Source organism: Anarhichas minor, unplaced genomic scaffold, assembly GCF_050575085.1.
Source record: "Anarhichas minor isolate MPS153535 unplaced genomic scaffold, ASM5057508v1 ptg000011l, whole genome shotgun sequence".
In the NCBI taxonomy this organism is placed as follows: Eukaryota; Metazoa; Chordata; class Actinopteri; order Perciformes; family Anarhichadidae; genus Anarhichas; species Anarhichas minor.
Window position 1 is genome coordinate 7,893,984 of NW_027466457.1, and position 12,759 is coordinate 7,906,742.

At 42.4% G+C, this 12,759-nt stretch overlaps 2 protein-coding genes across 4 annotated transcripts; one reads left to right on the forward strand and one right to left on the reverse strand.

The window, feature by feature from the left end:
- Positions 1–238: 238 nt before the first annotated feature.
- On the forward strand, positions 239–9,120 carry smad3b (SMAD family member 3b). Of its 2 annotated transcripts, none has more exons than XM_076089177.1 (9): positions 239–653; positions 3,782–3,975; positions 4,091–4,225; positions 4,547–4,630; positions 4,722–4,772; positions 5,697–5,909; positions 6,056–6,193; positions 6,342–6,486; positions 7,440–9,120. In XM_076089177.1, exons 1-9 carry the CDS (start codon positions 451–453, stop codon positions 7,561–7,563), a joined length of 1,287 nt encoding a protein of 428 aa, XP_075945292.1. In that variant the 5' UTR covers positions 239–450; the 3' UTR covers positions 7,564–9,120. The 2 variants fall into 2 exon arrangements, with proteins under 2 accessions (XP_075945292.1, XP_075945293.1); XM_076089178.1 differs by having other exon boundaries at positions 4,547–4,621.
- Positions 9,121–9,303: 183 nt separating this feature from the next.
- On the reverse strand, positions 9,304–12,305 carry aagab (alpha and gamma adaptin binding protein). Of its 2 annotated transcripts, none has more exons than XM_076089181.1 (10): positions 12,129–12,305; positions 11,637–11,827; positions 11,451–11,547; positions 11,252–11,341; positions 11,056–11,139; positions 10,870–10,949; positions 10,601–10,697; positions 10,367–10,471; positions 10,193–10,242; positions 9,304–10,027 (listed from the first exon to the last, which is right to left on the reverse strand). In XM_076089181.1, the coding sequence occupies exons 1-10, from the start codon at positions 12,220–12,222 to the stop codon at positions 9,950–9,952; spliced, it is 966 nt and encodes a 321-aa protein (XP_075945296.1). In that variant the 5' UTR covers positions 12,223–12,305; the 3' UTR covers positions 9,304–9,949. The 2 variants fall into 2 exon arrangements, with proteins under 2 accessions (XP_075945296.1, XP_075945294.1); XM_076089179.1 differs by having other exon boundaries at positions 10,193–10,257.
- Between the last annotated feature and the right edge of the window lie 454 nt (positions 12,306–12,759).

The window sequence follows — 12,759 nt, forward strand, 5'->3', positions numbered from 1 at the left end:
TTTACTGTTCAATTGTTTTACCTTGACTTTAAAACCCTTATTAAAAGCCTTGACAATTAGTTGTGTGTACCCCCTATTTAACACTGTTTAAATTACTGGTGGTATTGTATTGTGTAGATAAATAGAGATTATGTCTTCTTGACACACTCAGTTGATACAGGTGGAGAACAGACCAGCTGACTGAGGAGCAGGAGGAGGGGCAGAAAAACAGCCTGGCTGGCGGAGGAGCTGCTCCACTCCGGTCGGAGTTAACCTGCGACGCAAGCCGCTGCTGCTAAGTCCCCCAGGCAGCGACCAGCCACTCGTCTGTCTGGGAGTGTATCTAGCTAAGCTAACTAGCTAACTCAGTTGTTGCTATTATAGGAACGGCAAAACTGTAATGTTAGCAATTCTGGGAATTAAATCAGTGTACTGTAGCTAATTGTTAACCGCTAAGCTGAATTTAAAAAAATGTCTATATTGCCGTTCACTCCTCCAATCGTGAAGAGGCTCCTTGGCTGGAAGAAGGGAGAGCAGAACGGGCAAGAGGAGAAATGGTGCGAGAAGGCTGTCAAGAGTCTGGTGAAGAAGTTGAAAAAGACGGGACAGCTGGAGGAGTTGGAAAAAGCCATCACAACACAGAATATCAACACGAAATGCTTAACCATACTCAGGTAACAACACAGCTAACTAGCTGCCTCGTAGTTGGCTAGTTAAACTGCAAGCTAACGACAGCTAACGTTAGCTAAGTAGCTTGCTAGTTAATTGAGATAATATTAAAAACGTTTTTTTAGTGAAGCAATTTTCTCTGTTGGCTTGTCAACATTGACAGGTTCATTACCGCATTCATTAATGGGGACATAAAAGGTGTGATGCAGGAGGTTTAATTGCATTTATAGGTAGCTTTAGCTGCTACATTTAAGCTAACACAATCCTAAATAGTAAGGCTAACATTAACAAGCAAACTTAACCTGCATTTCAGCTTACATGTTTCATTATGTTGTGTAAATAGGTAACAGACAATTGGCTTAAATACCGAAAACGTTACATAGCAAACTGTTGTGTCTATGGTAGCTGATTTAGTGTTTTTAATGTAAGTTAACGACATTTTAAGTAGATTTGATGCAATTCTGCCCATCGACACATCGCGTTATATTGAAGTAGGTTGTGTCACACGATGTTAGTTTGCACAGCTAGCATGACGTTAACCTATAACTACAATGTAAGCAACATAATTGTGTAGTCAGTGTTTCTCGAATGCCTGGGCAACTTTCAAAAGAATGTCTAAGCACGTTAATCTTGCTGACATGGTAGCCGCCTGCGGTACACAGCCAGTGCTACATAAACAAGTATGTCCACAGTTCACACGTGTGATGAGTAGCAGAGGGGGTGGTTTGGCGAAGCAGTTTTCTGACTCAGTGTGTGTGTGTGTGTGTGTGTGTGTGTGTGTGTGTGTGTGTGTGTGTGTGTGTGTGTGTGTGTGTGTGTGTGTGTGTGTGTGTGTGTGTGTGTGTGTGTGTGTGTGTGTGTGTGTGTGTGTGTGTGTGTGTGTGTACTCTGGGAGAGCTGGAATAAGGGCTCGGTTTGGGATTCCCCATGTGGGATACCCATCCCTCGAGACCAGTAACGTTACTGCTGTAGGCTATGAGGTCGAGTTTTTGGGGTGTGCTGCAGAACTGTACACACATACTGTTGTATTCTCATTGGTCTGAATGAGTCACAAATGTCGATCAAATGTTTTCACTTGGTTGGATGTTGAACCCAAATAATGTGCAATTCAGTCTTTTTTTTTTTATTTTTATTTTTATTTTTTTTATTTTTATTTTTATTTTTTTTGAGTGAATAAGGCAGGTACAGATCTTGGATCTGCTGGTAATAGTGTAGAAGAAGCGAGAATACACCCTCAGTGACTTCTTTAGTTGTTAGACATCCTTTAAAGTTTTTATTTTTCCCAAGGAATATTAAATCAGCAAATGAAACTGGGAGTCCCTCATCATGGTGTGTATAGAAGTCAGAGTGTGGGTGTTAACCTACATTAAAAACCTTTTCTCAATTCTTAAGCATTTGCTCCGGGCTCTAGGCAGGGCGTGGGCCACTGTTTGGATTGTGGGTCAATCTCTGTGGGTTTAGAGACTGTAGGTTTACAGAATAACTGCTGTCAGTGTGTGTGTGTGGTATGCATAGTGAAATTGCTAGCCTACCAGATCCCCCCCCCCCTTACACAGTGTTGTTTTATCAGTGATGTGTTGCATTGGGCAATATACACTTGTTAATTCTGTAACGTCATGGAAAGTGCTGGCTGACGTTTGCTCTGAGACCAAACTCTTTAACCGTTGGTGGTTTCTCTCTCACTCAGGACCGTCACAGGATAAGAGGTACTGCGTTGGTGTTGAGATGCCGGTGAATCCCTGGCTGGCTGCTGTACAGTTGTTGTTTGCTCTGGTGAATAAGAGTGTTGCCTCAGTCCAGCTGGGTGTTAGAGTGGTCATCATGTCAGTGTGGCAAATTCGGGGGAGACGGGACATAGTCTTAATTTTAGCACAAGCACGGGAAGGCTGACCTCAGCTGACCCAAAGAAAGAGACACGCTCTATGCAGGAGGCAATGCTGGGTGATGAGTCTCTACCATGGATGTTGTTTTCAACTATTCTAAGTATCACCCTGCTTTACTGGTACTGTGTGTCTTTTCTCGGTCCCATTTAACTTCTTTGCATTAAGGTAGCTATGCCTTCTTTTTAAATGATGATGAAAACTCTGTCAAAGCCTGTTTATATATGAAATGATCTAAAAGTGAATAGGTTATCTATTCTTTTTTTTAAAGTTGAATCATGCCCAGTAAACATGCCAGTCTTGCCAAGTCTTAATTGTAATGTTGCCTTGAGATTTCGAGATGTCATCCGCCTAGTACTGTATATTGTTATTAGAAATGATGATATTTGGGGTTGATACTGTAAGTTGCATTGTTGGTCACCTTGAAACTAGCACCAAGCTAGCTTTAACTTGTTTGTCTTGAAAGCCAAGTCCTCTGTGACGTACTTCACAGGAGGCCAAGCCATGGTAGAGAATGAGAACCATATGTTTCTAGTCTGACAGCTCAACAATGAGCTTAACTGTTGTGGAGTTCAGAGGGGGAAAATGCCATCACCACACTGGACTCCATGTGAGGGGAGCGATCCAGGATCTGTTGCAGTCCCAATATATATGCATTATATAAGATCTTACACTTCACAGTATAAATATTACTTTTGGTCTCACAGCTCTCTTTTTATACAATCACAATTTTAACTTCATATTGTGACTGTATCACATCATAATTAAATCCCCACTTTGCGTGTTTGATTCGACAACTTTTGCCTTTGACATCGCTTAGACCGAAGACGTTGTAGCTAGCATTTTGTTTGTTTTCCTAAATGAGTATTTGGTGTTTGGGGTCATGATGGTTCAGCCAGCTGATATTTCTCTAACCGGTGCTCCTGTGTGGGGAGGACTGAGCGATAGGTCGGCATAAAATACGTTCTTTCATGCTTACCGGTACATTATTTTGAAACAGTAAATGAAAAAGCATTAAAAAGCACATTGTCTAAAAAGTATCAGAATTTTTTTCTTTTCTGGTCTGACGTTAGTCAAATGCGTTGGTGTTCTGCCCTTAGTAAACGTTGATCCACATGGAACAAGGGAATCTGTTAAAGGTTGTATCTTATGATTCAAAAACGTAATAGTCGGAGCATGGAGCAGGGCAACACAGTGATTGATGAAATTGAATCTTTATGTACCACTACCGTCTTCTTGGTCGTGTCTTTCAGATCTTTAGATGGGCGTCTCCAGGTCTCCCACAGAAAAGGTCTTCCTCATGTCATCTACTGTCGCCTGTGGCGCTGGCCAGACCTGCAGTCCCACCATGAGCTGAGGGCTGTCGACCACTGTGAATATGCCTTCCACACCAAGAAGGATGAAGTCTGCGTCAACCCCTACCACTACCAGAGGGTGGAGACGCCAAGTGAGTGCCGTTAATTGCTACGTGATCCAAATGACTGTGTTTAGAATAATTCTTTTGCCGTACTTCATACAGGACTGAACTGGTCCTTCATGAAAGTATCCGTGTGTCTCTCCAGTCTTGCCTCCTGTCCTGGTACCACGCCATACAGATATCCCTGCAGAGTTTCCACCGCTGGATGACTACAGTCCATCCATCCCGGAGAACACCAACTTTCCCGCTGGCATTGAGCCCCAGAGTAACTATATTCCTGGTGAGAAACACTATTGCTGAACACAGAAGTAAAAAGTCTGTCAACTTTTATTCTCACGATTGATTTTTTTTTTAGTTTGGTTTAATTTGGAGAGAACTGTCTGGTTATTGTCGGCTCATTTCAAACAACAAAGGGGAACTTGGCTGTATGAAAATGCTGGTTGAGTTGATATTTCTGCCTCTAATGTTCAAGATTGGCCTTGAATTTACTCACAACAAATAGCTGAAAAGCATTCATTACTTCACAAAAACATGTCAAACCTTTTGAAATGATGAGACTAAGAGTGTGTTCTTAATCTTTGTCTGTGTTTGTACGTTACAGAAACTCCACCACCGGGGTATCTGAGTGAGGATGGTGAGACAAACGATCACCAGCTCAACCACAGCATGGACACAGGTAACGTGTGTGCGTTCACATAAACTCACACACAATTCTAGCCCATACTCTTCTAATCATCTGGATCATGAACCAAACTTCTGTCACCGCTCTGTTTCAGGTTCACCCAGCCTGTCACCCGATCCCGTGTCACCTGCAAACAATAGTCTTGGTAAGCAAAACCAAATGATATATATAATGTGCACTTATCTGGTTGGTAGCAATGACATTATGTAAGGTATAATGCTGCTTATAGCCTGGCCTTTACCCACCAAACTGGCATATGGTATCAAATGATATATCTCAGTCATTAATTAATTATTTTACTAATTGTGTGAGGATGGCTTTCCTCTGCAGCTGCACTGTATTAGACATGTTATCTGTATAACTTCTCTCCTCTGTCTTTGCTCATGGACAGGAACAAGTCAGTAATCCAAAAATGACTGATGTCTTATTCAATTTTTGTATAGCCCAATATTCCAAATTTGCCTCAGGGGTTTTTACAATCTGTACAACATCCTCTGTCCCTGGACCCTCGCATCGGATAAGGAAAAACTTCCCATTATTGATGGTGCTAATTTGACTTTGATCAAATTAGCATATCTTTGTGCGTGCGTGCATGTGAGCGTGTGCGAGACAGAGAGAGAGAGAGACAGGAGCAATGGACTACGTCTGGGAGGGTTGGCCTCAGGGCAGTAACAGAGTAAGTGTGGTCTGAATGGAGTCTTTGGTCTGTCCCTGTGTGTGGAAAGGCCAGCAACAGACTGCTCTAGGTAATGCAATAATAATAATATCCGGTTGCCAGGTTATTCTATCTATGTGGAAAGCCACCGGGCGGTCATTGTTAAAAACATAAATATGTACGTCATGTCTTGGCCATTCCTGGCTGGGGCCATGGGGGTCGTGGGAAAGAGCTTTTGAGGAGAAATCAAAGGGGAACTTTATCAGCGGAGTGCATCTTCACAATCAAATGGTTGTTTGACAACAAAGCAGTACCTGTTCCCTTGATTTCTTAAATGGTTTCCTCATGGACCGAACTGAAACTTGTATCTCGGCTAATGTGTCTCCATCTAACCCCCACCCTGTGCTCACACAGACCTACAACCTGTGACGTACTGCGAGTCTGCCTTCTGGTGCTCGATCTCCTACTATGAGCTGAACCAGCGTGTAGGAGAGACCTTCCATGCCTCCCAGCCCTCCCTCACTGTGGATGGATTCACAGACCCATCCAACTCTGAGCGCTTCTGTTTGGGCTTGCTGTCCAACGTCAACCGCAACTCTGCAGTAGAGCTCACACGCAGACACATAGGTACTCGTTTTATTCCACAGGGACTTCACAAGCTCTGATCTAACTTGACCTTTTTATATTTGCACTCGCCAGAATCAGCAGGTAACTGAGAACTGAGTGACAATCGTCTCCCTTTCCCCCCCCCCCCCCCCCCCCCCTTTTTCCAGGACGGGGTGTGAGGTTGTACTACATTGGAGGAGAGGTGTTTGCAGAGTGTCTCAGTGACAGCGCCATCTTTGTCCAGAGTCCTAACTGCAACCAGCGCTACGGCTGGCATCCCGCTACTGTCTGCAAAATACCTCCAGGTGAGCGCGAGAGGATGCACACGAACACATGAAGCCTTCAGGGGTAAAAATGACCAGCACACAACTGAGATCTAATGCTCCATCGATACTGAAATCTATTTAGTTCTCACTGCTCCTCCTCATCATCTTTTTTTTTTTTTTTTTGCAGGCTGCAACCTGAAGATCTTCAACAACCAGGAGTTTGCTGCTCTGCTGGCCCAGTCAGTCAACCAGGGCTTTGAGGCCGTCTACCAGCTCACCAGAATGTGCACCATTCGCATGAGTTTTGTCAAGGGTTGGGGAGCCGAGTACAGGTAAATGAATACATTTCAAACTGATTAAGACACTTCAATTATATCAATGCATTATATTTGTTTCTGACATGAACACAATTTGTGTTTAAGTGACAAAGGGTATAAGGCGTTGGAGGTCAACCAGTTAATGTTTAAAATGATTGTGCCAGCGTAAGTTACTAAGACAAATATAAATCATGTTGTGCTTGAGATGCCATGTTGGAGCCATTTTTCAGCGAGCTAATTTCCAGTACAAGCAAAGGCAGCAACAGAAGACGTCATTCTGCAGACACATAAAAAATGAAGCTGTTTACAGCCAAGACCAAACACGCTGTGTGCTTTTCCCTTCTCGCAGCGATACTTTACCTTCTGCCTTGTTGTTTTTCATCACTTGTGTACAAAGCCCATCAATGGTTAAGCGTTCAATTAGCCGCTTGTACTTCAGCTTTCCAAGGTCGTGCTGTTGCCATGGTCCCAGTCGGTAACAAGTTAGCAGTCAACATTTAATTTACTGTTGTGCTTCAGAAAATGTGAGAGGGCTTTGATGTTTATGGTCAGGATCATTTACGTCCGTTTTGGGGGTGGAAACAAATGAAGGGGTGTTGTGCAAAGACGGTAGCAGACTTGGAAAGGAGAAAGAGGGAGATTGGGGGAGGGTGCTGCTGTGGGTCGGCAAGAGAGGGTTGAGTAACGGAGGAAGAATGCAGCAGGCATGCATTCGTGAGGGGGGACATGGAGTGGGAGGTGAACACATTTCAGATACCCTTTGGCAAAGGGGATTCCCACTGGTGTTATATTTCTGGCACCAAACACCTCGGAGGAAAACGATAGAAACTTGAATGACTTCAGAAATAGCCTGTCGAGTTCGCTTCAGTGTTGGTGCTAATTCAACTAAGACAAGCAGGCCTGTATCTTTGCATTGACTACAATCAAGAGCGAAGTAATGACAAACTCTTCTCCTCTGTACCCTGCAGACGTCAGACAGTGACCAGCACCCCCTGCTGGATAGAACTGCATCTCAACGGCCCTTTGCAGTGGCTGGACAAGGTTCTCACACAGATGGGCTCTCCCAGCATCCACTGCTCCAGTGTGTCCTAGGAGCAGCACACGCTTCCCCTCCACACAAACACGTATCCACAAACCACATAGGAAACGTCGAGCATCCCTCAGTGATAATAAGGAAGGAGACACTATTCATCAAATCAAAAGATCACTCTCCTCCCTCGCTGTCTGTAACAGTTCCCCTCACATCTATAGCACTTTCCTCAGTACCACTTAGTGTCTCCATTTGATGGTTATTTTAGGACTTTTACATTGTTTTGTTTTCATGTGTTCAACGGGCAGCCACAGGGTATTTGCAATAGGACGAACCACATTTTCTTCATTATTCATTCAGACATCATGACTATGCTCAGTGTTGTCATTGATGGAAATGTTTGTTTCCCAGGTTGAAGTTAAAGCACAGTTTCAGCTTGGTCACCTTTAACATGTTTCAAAACATTTTTGATTCTATGAATTAGCTCAAACGTGCTGTCATCACTGGTGTTTCAGCATCTCAGAACCACTCTGTGTGATCACTGAATTAGGCTTATTTATCAATTGAACCATGAATTAACATGAAAAATGTCATTCTGAGTGGTGATTAAATAGAATATATTTAATTAATATCTTAAGTACAGCGTACTTTGCCCATCAATGTCAATTATCTGATTGATCATGTAATTGGTATTTTATCTATTTTAAAAAATATAGACATTAGCACCCTTGTTTCTTGAAAAGAACCCTTGTATGAAAACTATTTTGCTCAGTGAAAGAGACATTTTCTAAGTTATTTTTGCATACTGTCCTGCATGGAAATATATTTTTTTTATTGCCTCGATATGATTGTACATAAATATTTATAGCTTGTGATTTCTCGTAGTCATGCAGTGCTTGAAACAGTGGACCCAACTGACCTGCATGAGTAGATTCACAGAAAGACGTGGCCGGCTTCGATGCAGGCTTTTCTGACGCGGGTCAACTTAAGTGTGACGCATAGAATTACTGCACCAACTATTACTGTTATAGGGACAAAGAGTGCGACGTACAGTGTGAGTGGTCATCGGGAACTGGTTGAATTAAGGCACCCATGTGATTTCAGTGTGAAGGGTGCTCCATGGCAGTGGCTCAGCCATCGATGGCTTAAAGGGTAAAAACATAAATGCAACTCTCGTCACATATTACCAACTGGTAGCCAATAGTACACTCTGCTCTTGTGGGTAAATGATGCACTTCCAACTGACTGTGTTGATCAGTGCAATGCTTTAGTTCTAGTAATTGCTTGTCTAGTAAATACTGTATATTACATGTACATTGCTACAGTATAAGGCATGTGTAATAAGCTCGCTGTCATTGCCGATGAAGCCACCGTGTTATCCTGTACTTAAGACTAAGTCACCATGTAATCTACTTAAAACAGTTACAAGGTGCTAAACTGAAATACTGTGTACTAGTGTTGGGTAGTTGCTAGTTCTGTATCAGTACTTGAGTTCCAAGTCTTATGTACATGTATTTTTTTTCCCATGTAGCCTAATATTTGTTCTCAAATGATCATTGTTTTATGTGAAAATGTAAGGAGTTGCAACTGAGTAAAATGATTTAGTCATTTTTTTGAAACCATGACTCATCAATACAGTGACAGGAAAAATAGAAATCCCTTTTACAGGAATGCAGTCCAATGTTAGTCCTGTCATTAATGTGACCGTTGTAAAGCTTGCGTGGCTGTACTTTATGGTATTTTGTTTTATTTCTGCTGCTCCACAAATGGAAAGGAGACAAAACATTTCAAACACTTCAGTATAATGTCCAATACAGCACACGACTGATCCTTTTATTTATTACAGAGATTCTCCATTGCAGCATACAGGTGTGTATCCTTCTGGTCTGCATACTTTTCTGAATAAGCACTAGATCACCTGCATGTACTCGTGTAGTGCAACAGTCTTGTGTTCACAACAAATGCACCACACACACAAAGGAGCATAAAAAACATGAAATCACAAGTCTTTATGTTGATTCAACAGAATGTGCATTAAACGTCTTACAACTCTTACAGGGATAAGGCACATATCACTTTCAAATATATGTGACAATTGTACCTAAAGGACATAATTAAATTAAAGCTCACATAATTGTGTTTAGTTTTTTCACCTGCAACACCATGTGTTGCGGTTCACTCGGGGCTCACAGAGAGAGAGAGGGACCCAGGGGATCACTAATCTCCCCAATCAAAATGCTCAACGGCTTCTCACTAGACACCAGTATTGCAATCATTTCATTTTTAAAAATCAAAGGTTTCTAAATATGACTATGCCTACAGTACCATCTGTAAGCATCGCCACTTTCCAGGTGAAAGAAGCATGTCCAAGGGCGCCGGATCTTGTGGGAGCCCCAGGAAAAGGAGGAGGGCCAGGAGAAAAGAGACTTGAGTCACAGGTATGTGCTTTTAGCTTTCCTCTCCCGATGACAACCCGTCTATCTCATCATCGTCACCACCAATGGCCATCCAAAATGCTTTCGCTACCTGGAAAGTAGATTTCGTTGTAAATACTCGATACTAGACTTTAAACATGTTTTACCCACACAACTTATTGACTAACAAGGAGGCTAACTAATGTTCTTAGTTTGTGATGCACTGTTCATACAGGTCCTTGGTGTCTTGTAACCAGGGGTAAATACAGTCGCTTACCTTCTCTGCATGAACCTTTCTCTGCTCATGAGGTAATGAAGAAGCTTTGTCTGCAGGTTGAAAATCAAAAAAACCCAAAAACATCATAAATGTCATCAGCTGGAAAAGTAAAAAATGGCCAAAACACAGTTTTTGCCGACAAAGTTGTGCGTTCCCTTTTCATTCCCCAATTACCTTTCATCTCTTTTAATTTGGTAAAGAGACGTTCAAAGTTATCCACATCTGCATCTCCAGCCGTGAGGTTGGCGAGTTCCTGAATGTCCAAATCAGTCATTGCATCTGAGGGAATGAACACAAGTGAGCATTAAATGTCACCTCCAATCATCAAGAGATTCATGTTTCGGGTGAACGTACTTAATCCGTTATTGTTAGCAAAAAAATGATTTTTATCAAGGGTTGTTCACTTACCAACAACTGGGTCTCCCTGTGTGCGTGTGTTTGCACTACTCTCTGTATTGTTAGTCTCCTCACTCACACGTGAGGCCTCTACTGGCACACTGGAAGACTGCCACAGAAAAGGAGCTAGCGTTAGCATGCCTCGTCAAACACTGCCACATTTATATGAAAACGGATTGATGATACACGAGAATGAAGTAACAACACTTCAAAAAACAAAACTATAAAATTAAATTACGATTTAAGTAAGTGAAAATGATCACAACAAAATTGCAACTGACCTGTGGATCTTGACAGCTGTGTGGGTTGTTGTGTCTGGCAGCAACCAAACTGCTCATCAGACCGAAGCCCTGATTGTGCCCTATCAGATAGAGATATACTCTGTCACATACCATTCATGCACAGAGCTAAATGAAATAAGTCAGGGGAAAGTGCAGGAGGTAACTGTATCAGTGATGCCATCTCACCATCCTTCATCTCCACACTTGTCCACACGTTGGCATTGAGAGCCTGGACAATTCTCTTTACTCCTGTGGATTCTGGAAAGTCATCTGATAAGGCAACAAAGACAGTGTGAACGAGTACAAAACAATGGATAATATAAAGAATGAAAATATAACTGTACGCCGTGTCATTTGAATGTCTGCTGTCTGTAAAACTCACCATCCTCATCTGGCAACTCCTGTGGATTGAGCTCCACCAGCTCGAAGGCATGAGCCAAACACCACTGTTGTGCTTCATGTCTGCTGACCCCTTGAAAACAAAATTGAATTTCAGACGCCATATAATTTAGTACCCTTCAATGTCGTATTCAAGTGCTTTGTGCAAGCTAGCAGACACCATTAAGAGCAGGGGGACTAACCATTTTCACTGACTCTTTCACACACCAGAATGAGCACCTCTGGAGCAAGATCTTCCACCACTGATATCCAAGGAAGTAGCTTTTCCAGACCATCCTTCTGCAAACACCATGCACATGCAATACACATTAATCACAGTGAATCACTGTTGAGACTCTCAAACCACAGCATATTCTTAGGTCACGTACCACTGTGCTGTCAAAATAAGCGATGAAAGCCTGCATGGACTGGGCAATCTCTGATGACATGTGAAAAGTGTTCGGCACAACGCATAGCCTGACGTCCGCTGTATAATATTTGTTGTTGATGGTCCATGGATACCAGACTACTGTTTCTTCTTGTTTGATCGGCTCAGGCAAAGTCTTCGAACTGAGGATCTCTGAGGCAAGAACACGTTTGTTATAACCCACACATACAAAGAGAGACATTACGTTAGACTAAGTTAATCAACGCTAGCTGCTGAAATAAGAAGCACGTGACCCCCTTCAGCCTTACCTTTGTCGTTTTTATACCTGCCCCACAAAAACAATGCATCACTAACTAGCTTGACAACCTCGGATAGCGTTGTTGTCGACCTATATTAACAATATGCATGTCACCTGTTGTGCTAAGAGTAAGTTAGCTTTGTTCAGCGTTAGCCTGTTTGCCAAATCATGGACGTTGAGTTCAGCTAAACTTACGTTTTATCAGCTCTTCTTCTTTAAAACCACCGTCACAGCTCGTGATGAGCACACATGGAGTAGGCAGCTCCGTGTCCTCTTCTGTATTTGACATTTTTTATAATAAATAGGACAAGCTTCTTCTCCTGCTAGCTTGACGTGACGTTGATGACCTTTCAACTCTGAGCCGCTGCGACGGTCTCTTCCGGTGCAGCATTAGCTAGTCTGAAGCTGAAGAAACAGTGCTCAGAGCTTATTTAATAATTTATTTCGATACATTTATGTGCATTTACATTAGGTAATGTATTCTCGTAATATAGATACTAAAATCTACTTTGTGTATATGCATAGACTGTGTAAATACGTCAACATAGACAATCAATGCGCTTCCTGTACTGAACCCTTTCAGAGGAATGGGACATTAGAATTCCCTGAAGTTATCTTTCAGGCAAAGCGTCTCCCCAAAAGCCCTACCAATAAATGATGGGTATATGTTAACGTTAATGGCTAGAGTAAGATTACATTTCTGACATAGTTGGATTTTTCCCTGTGACTATTCAAACGAAAGTTGGCCAGTGGTGGTGTTGGTTTTAAACACAGACGGACGTACTGCCCGACAGTTCATACTCGGGGTAAAGTTAACACTGAAAGT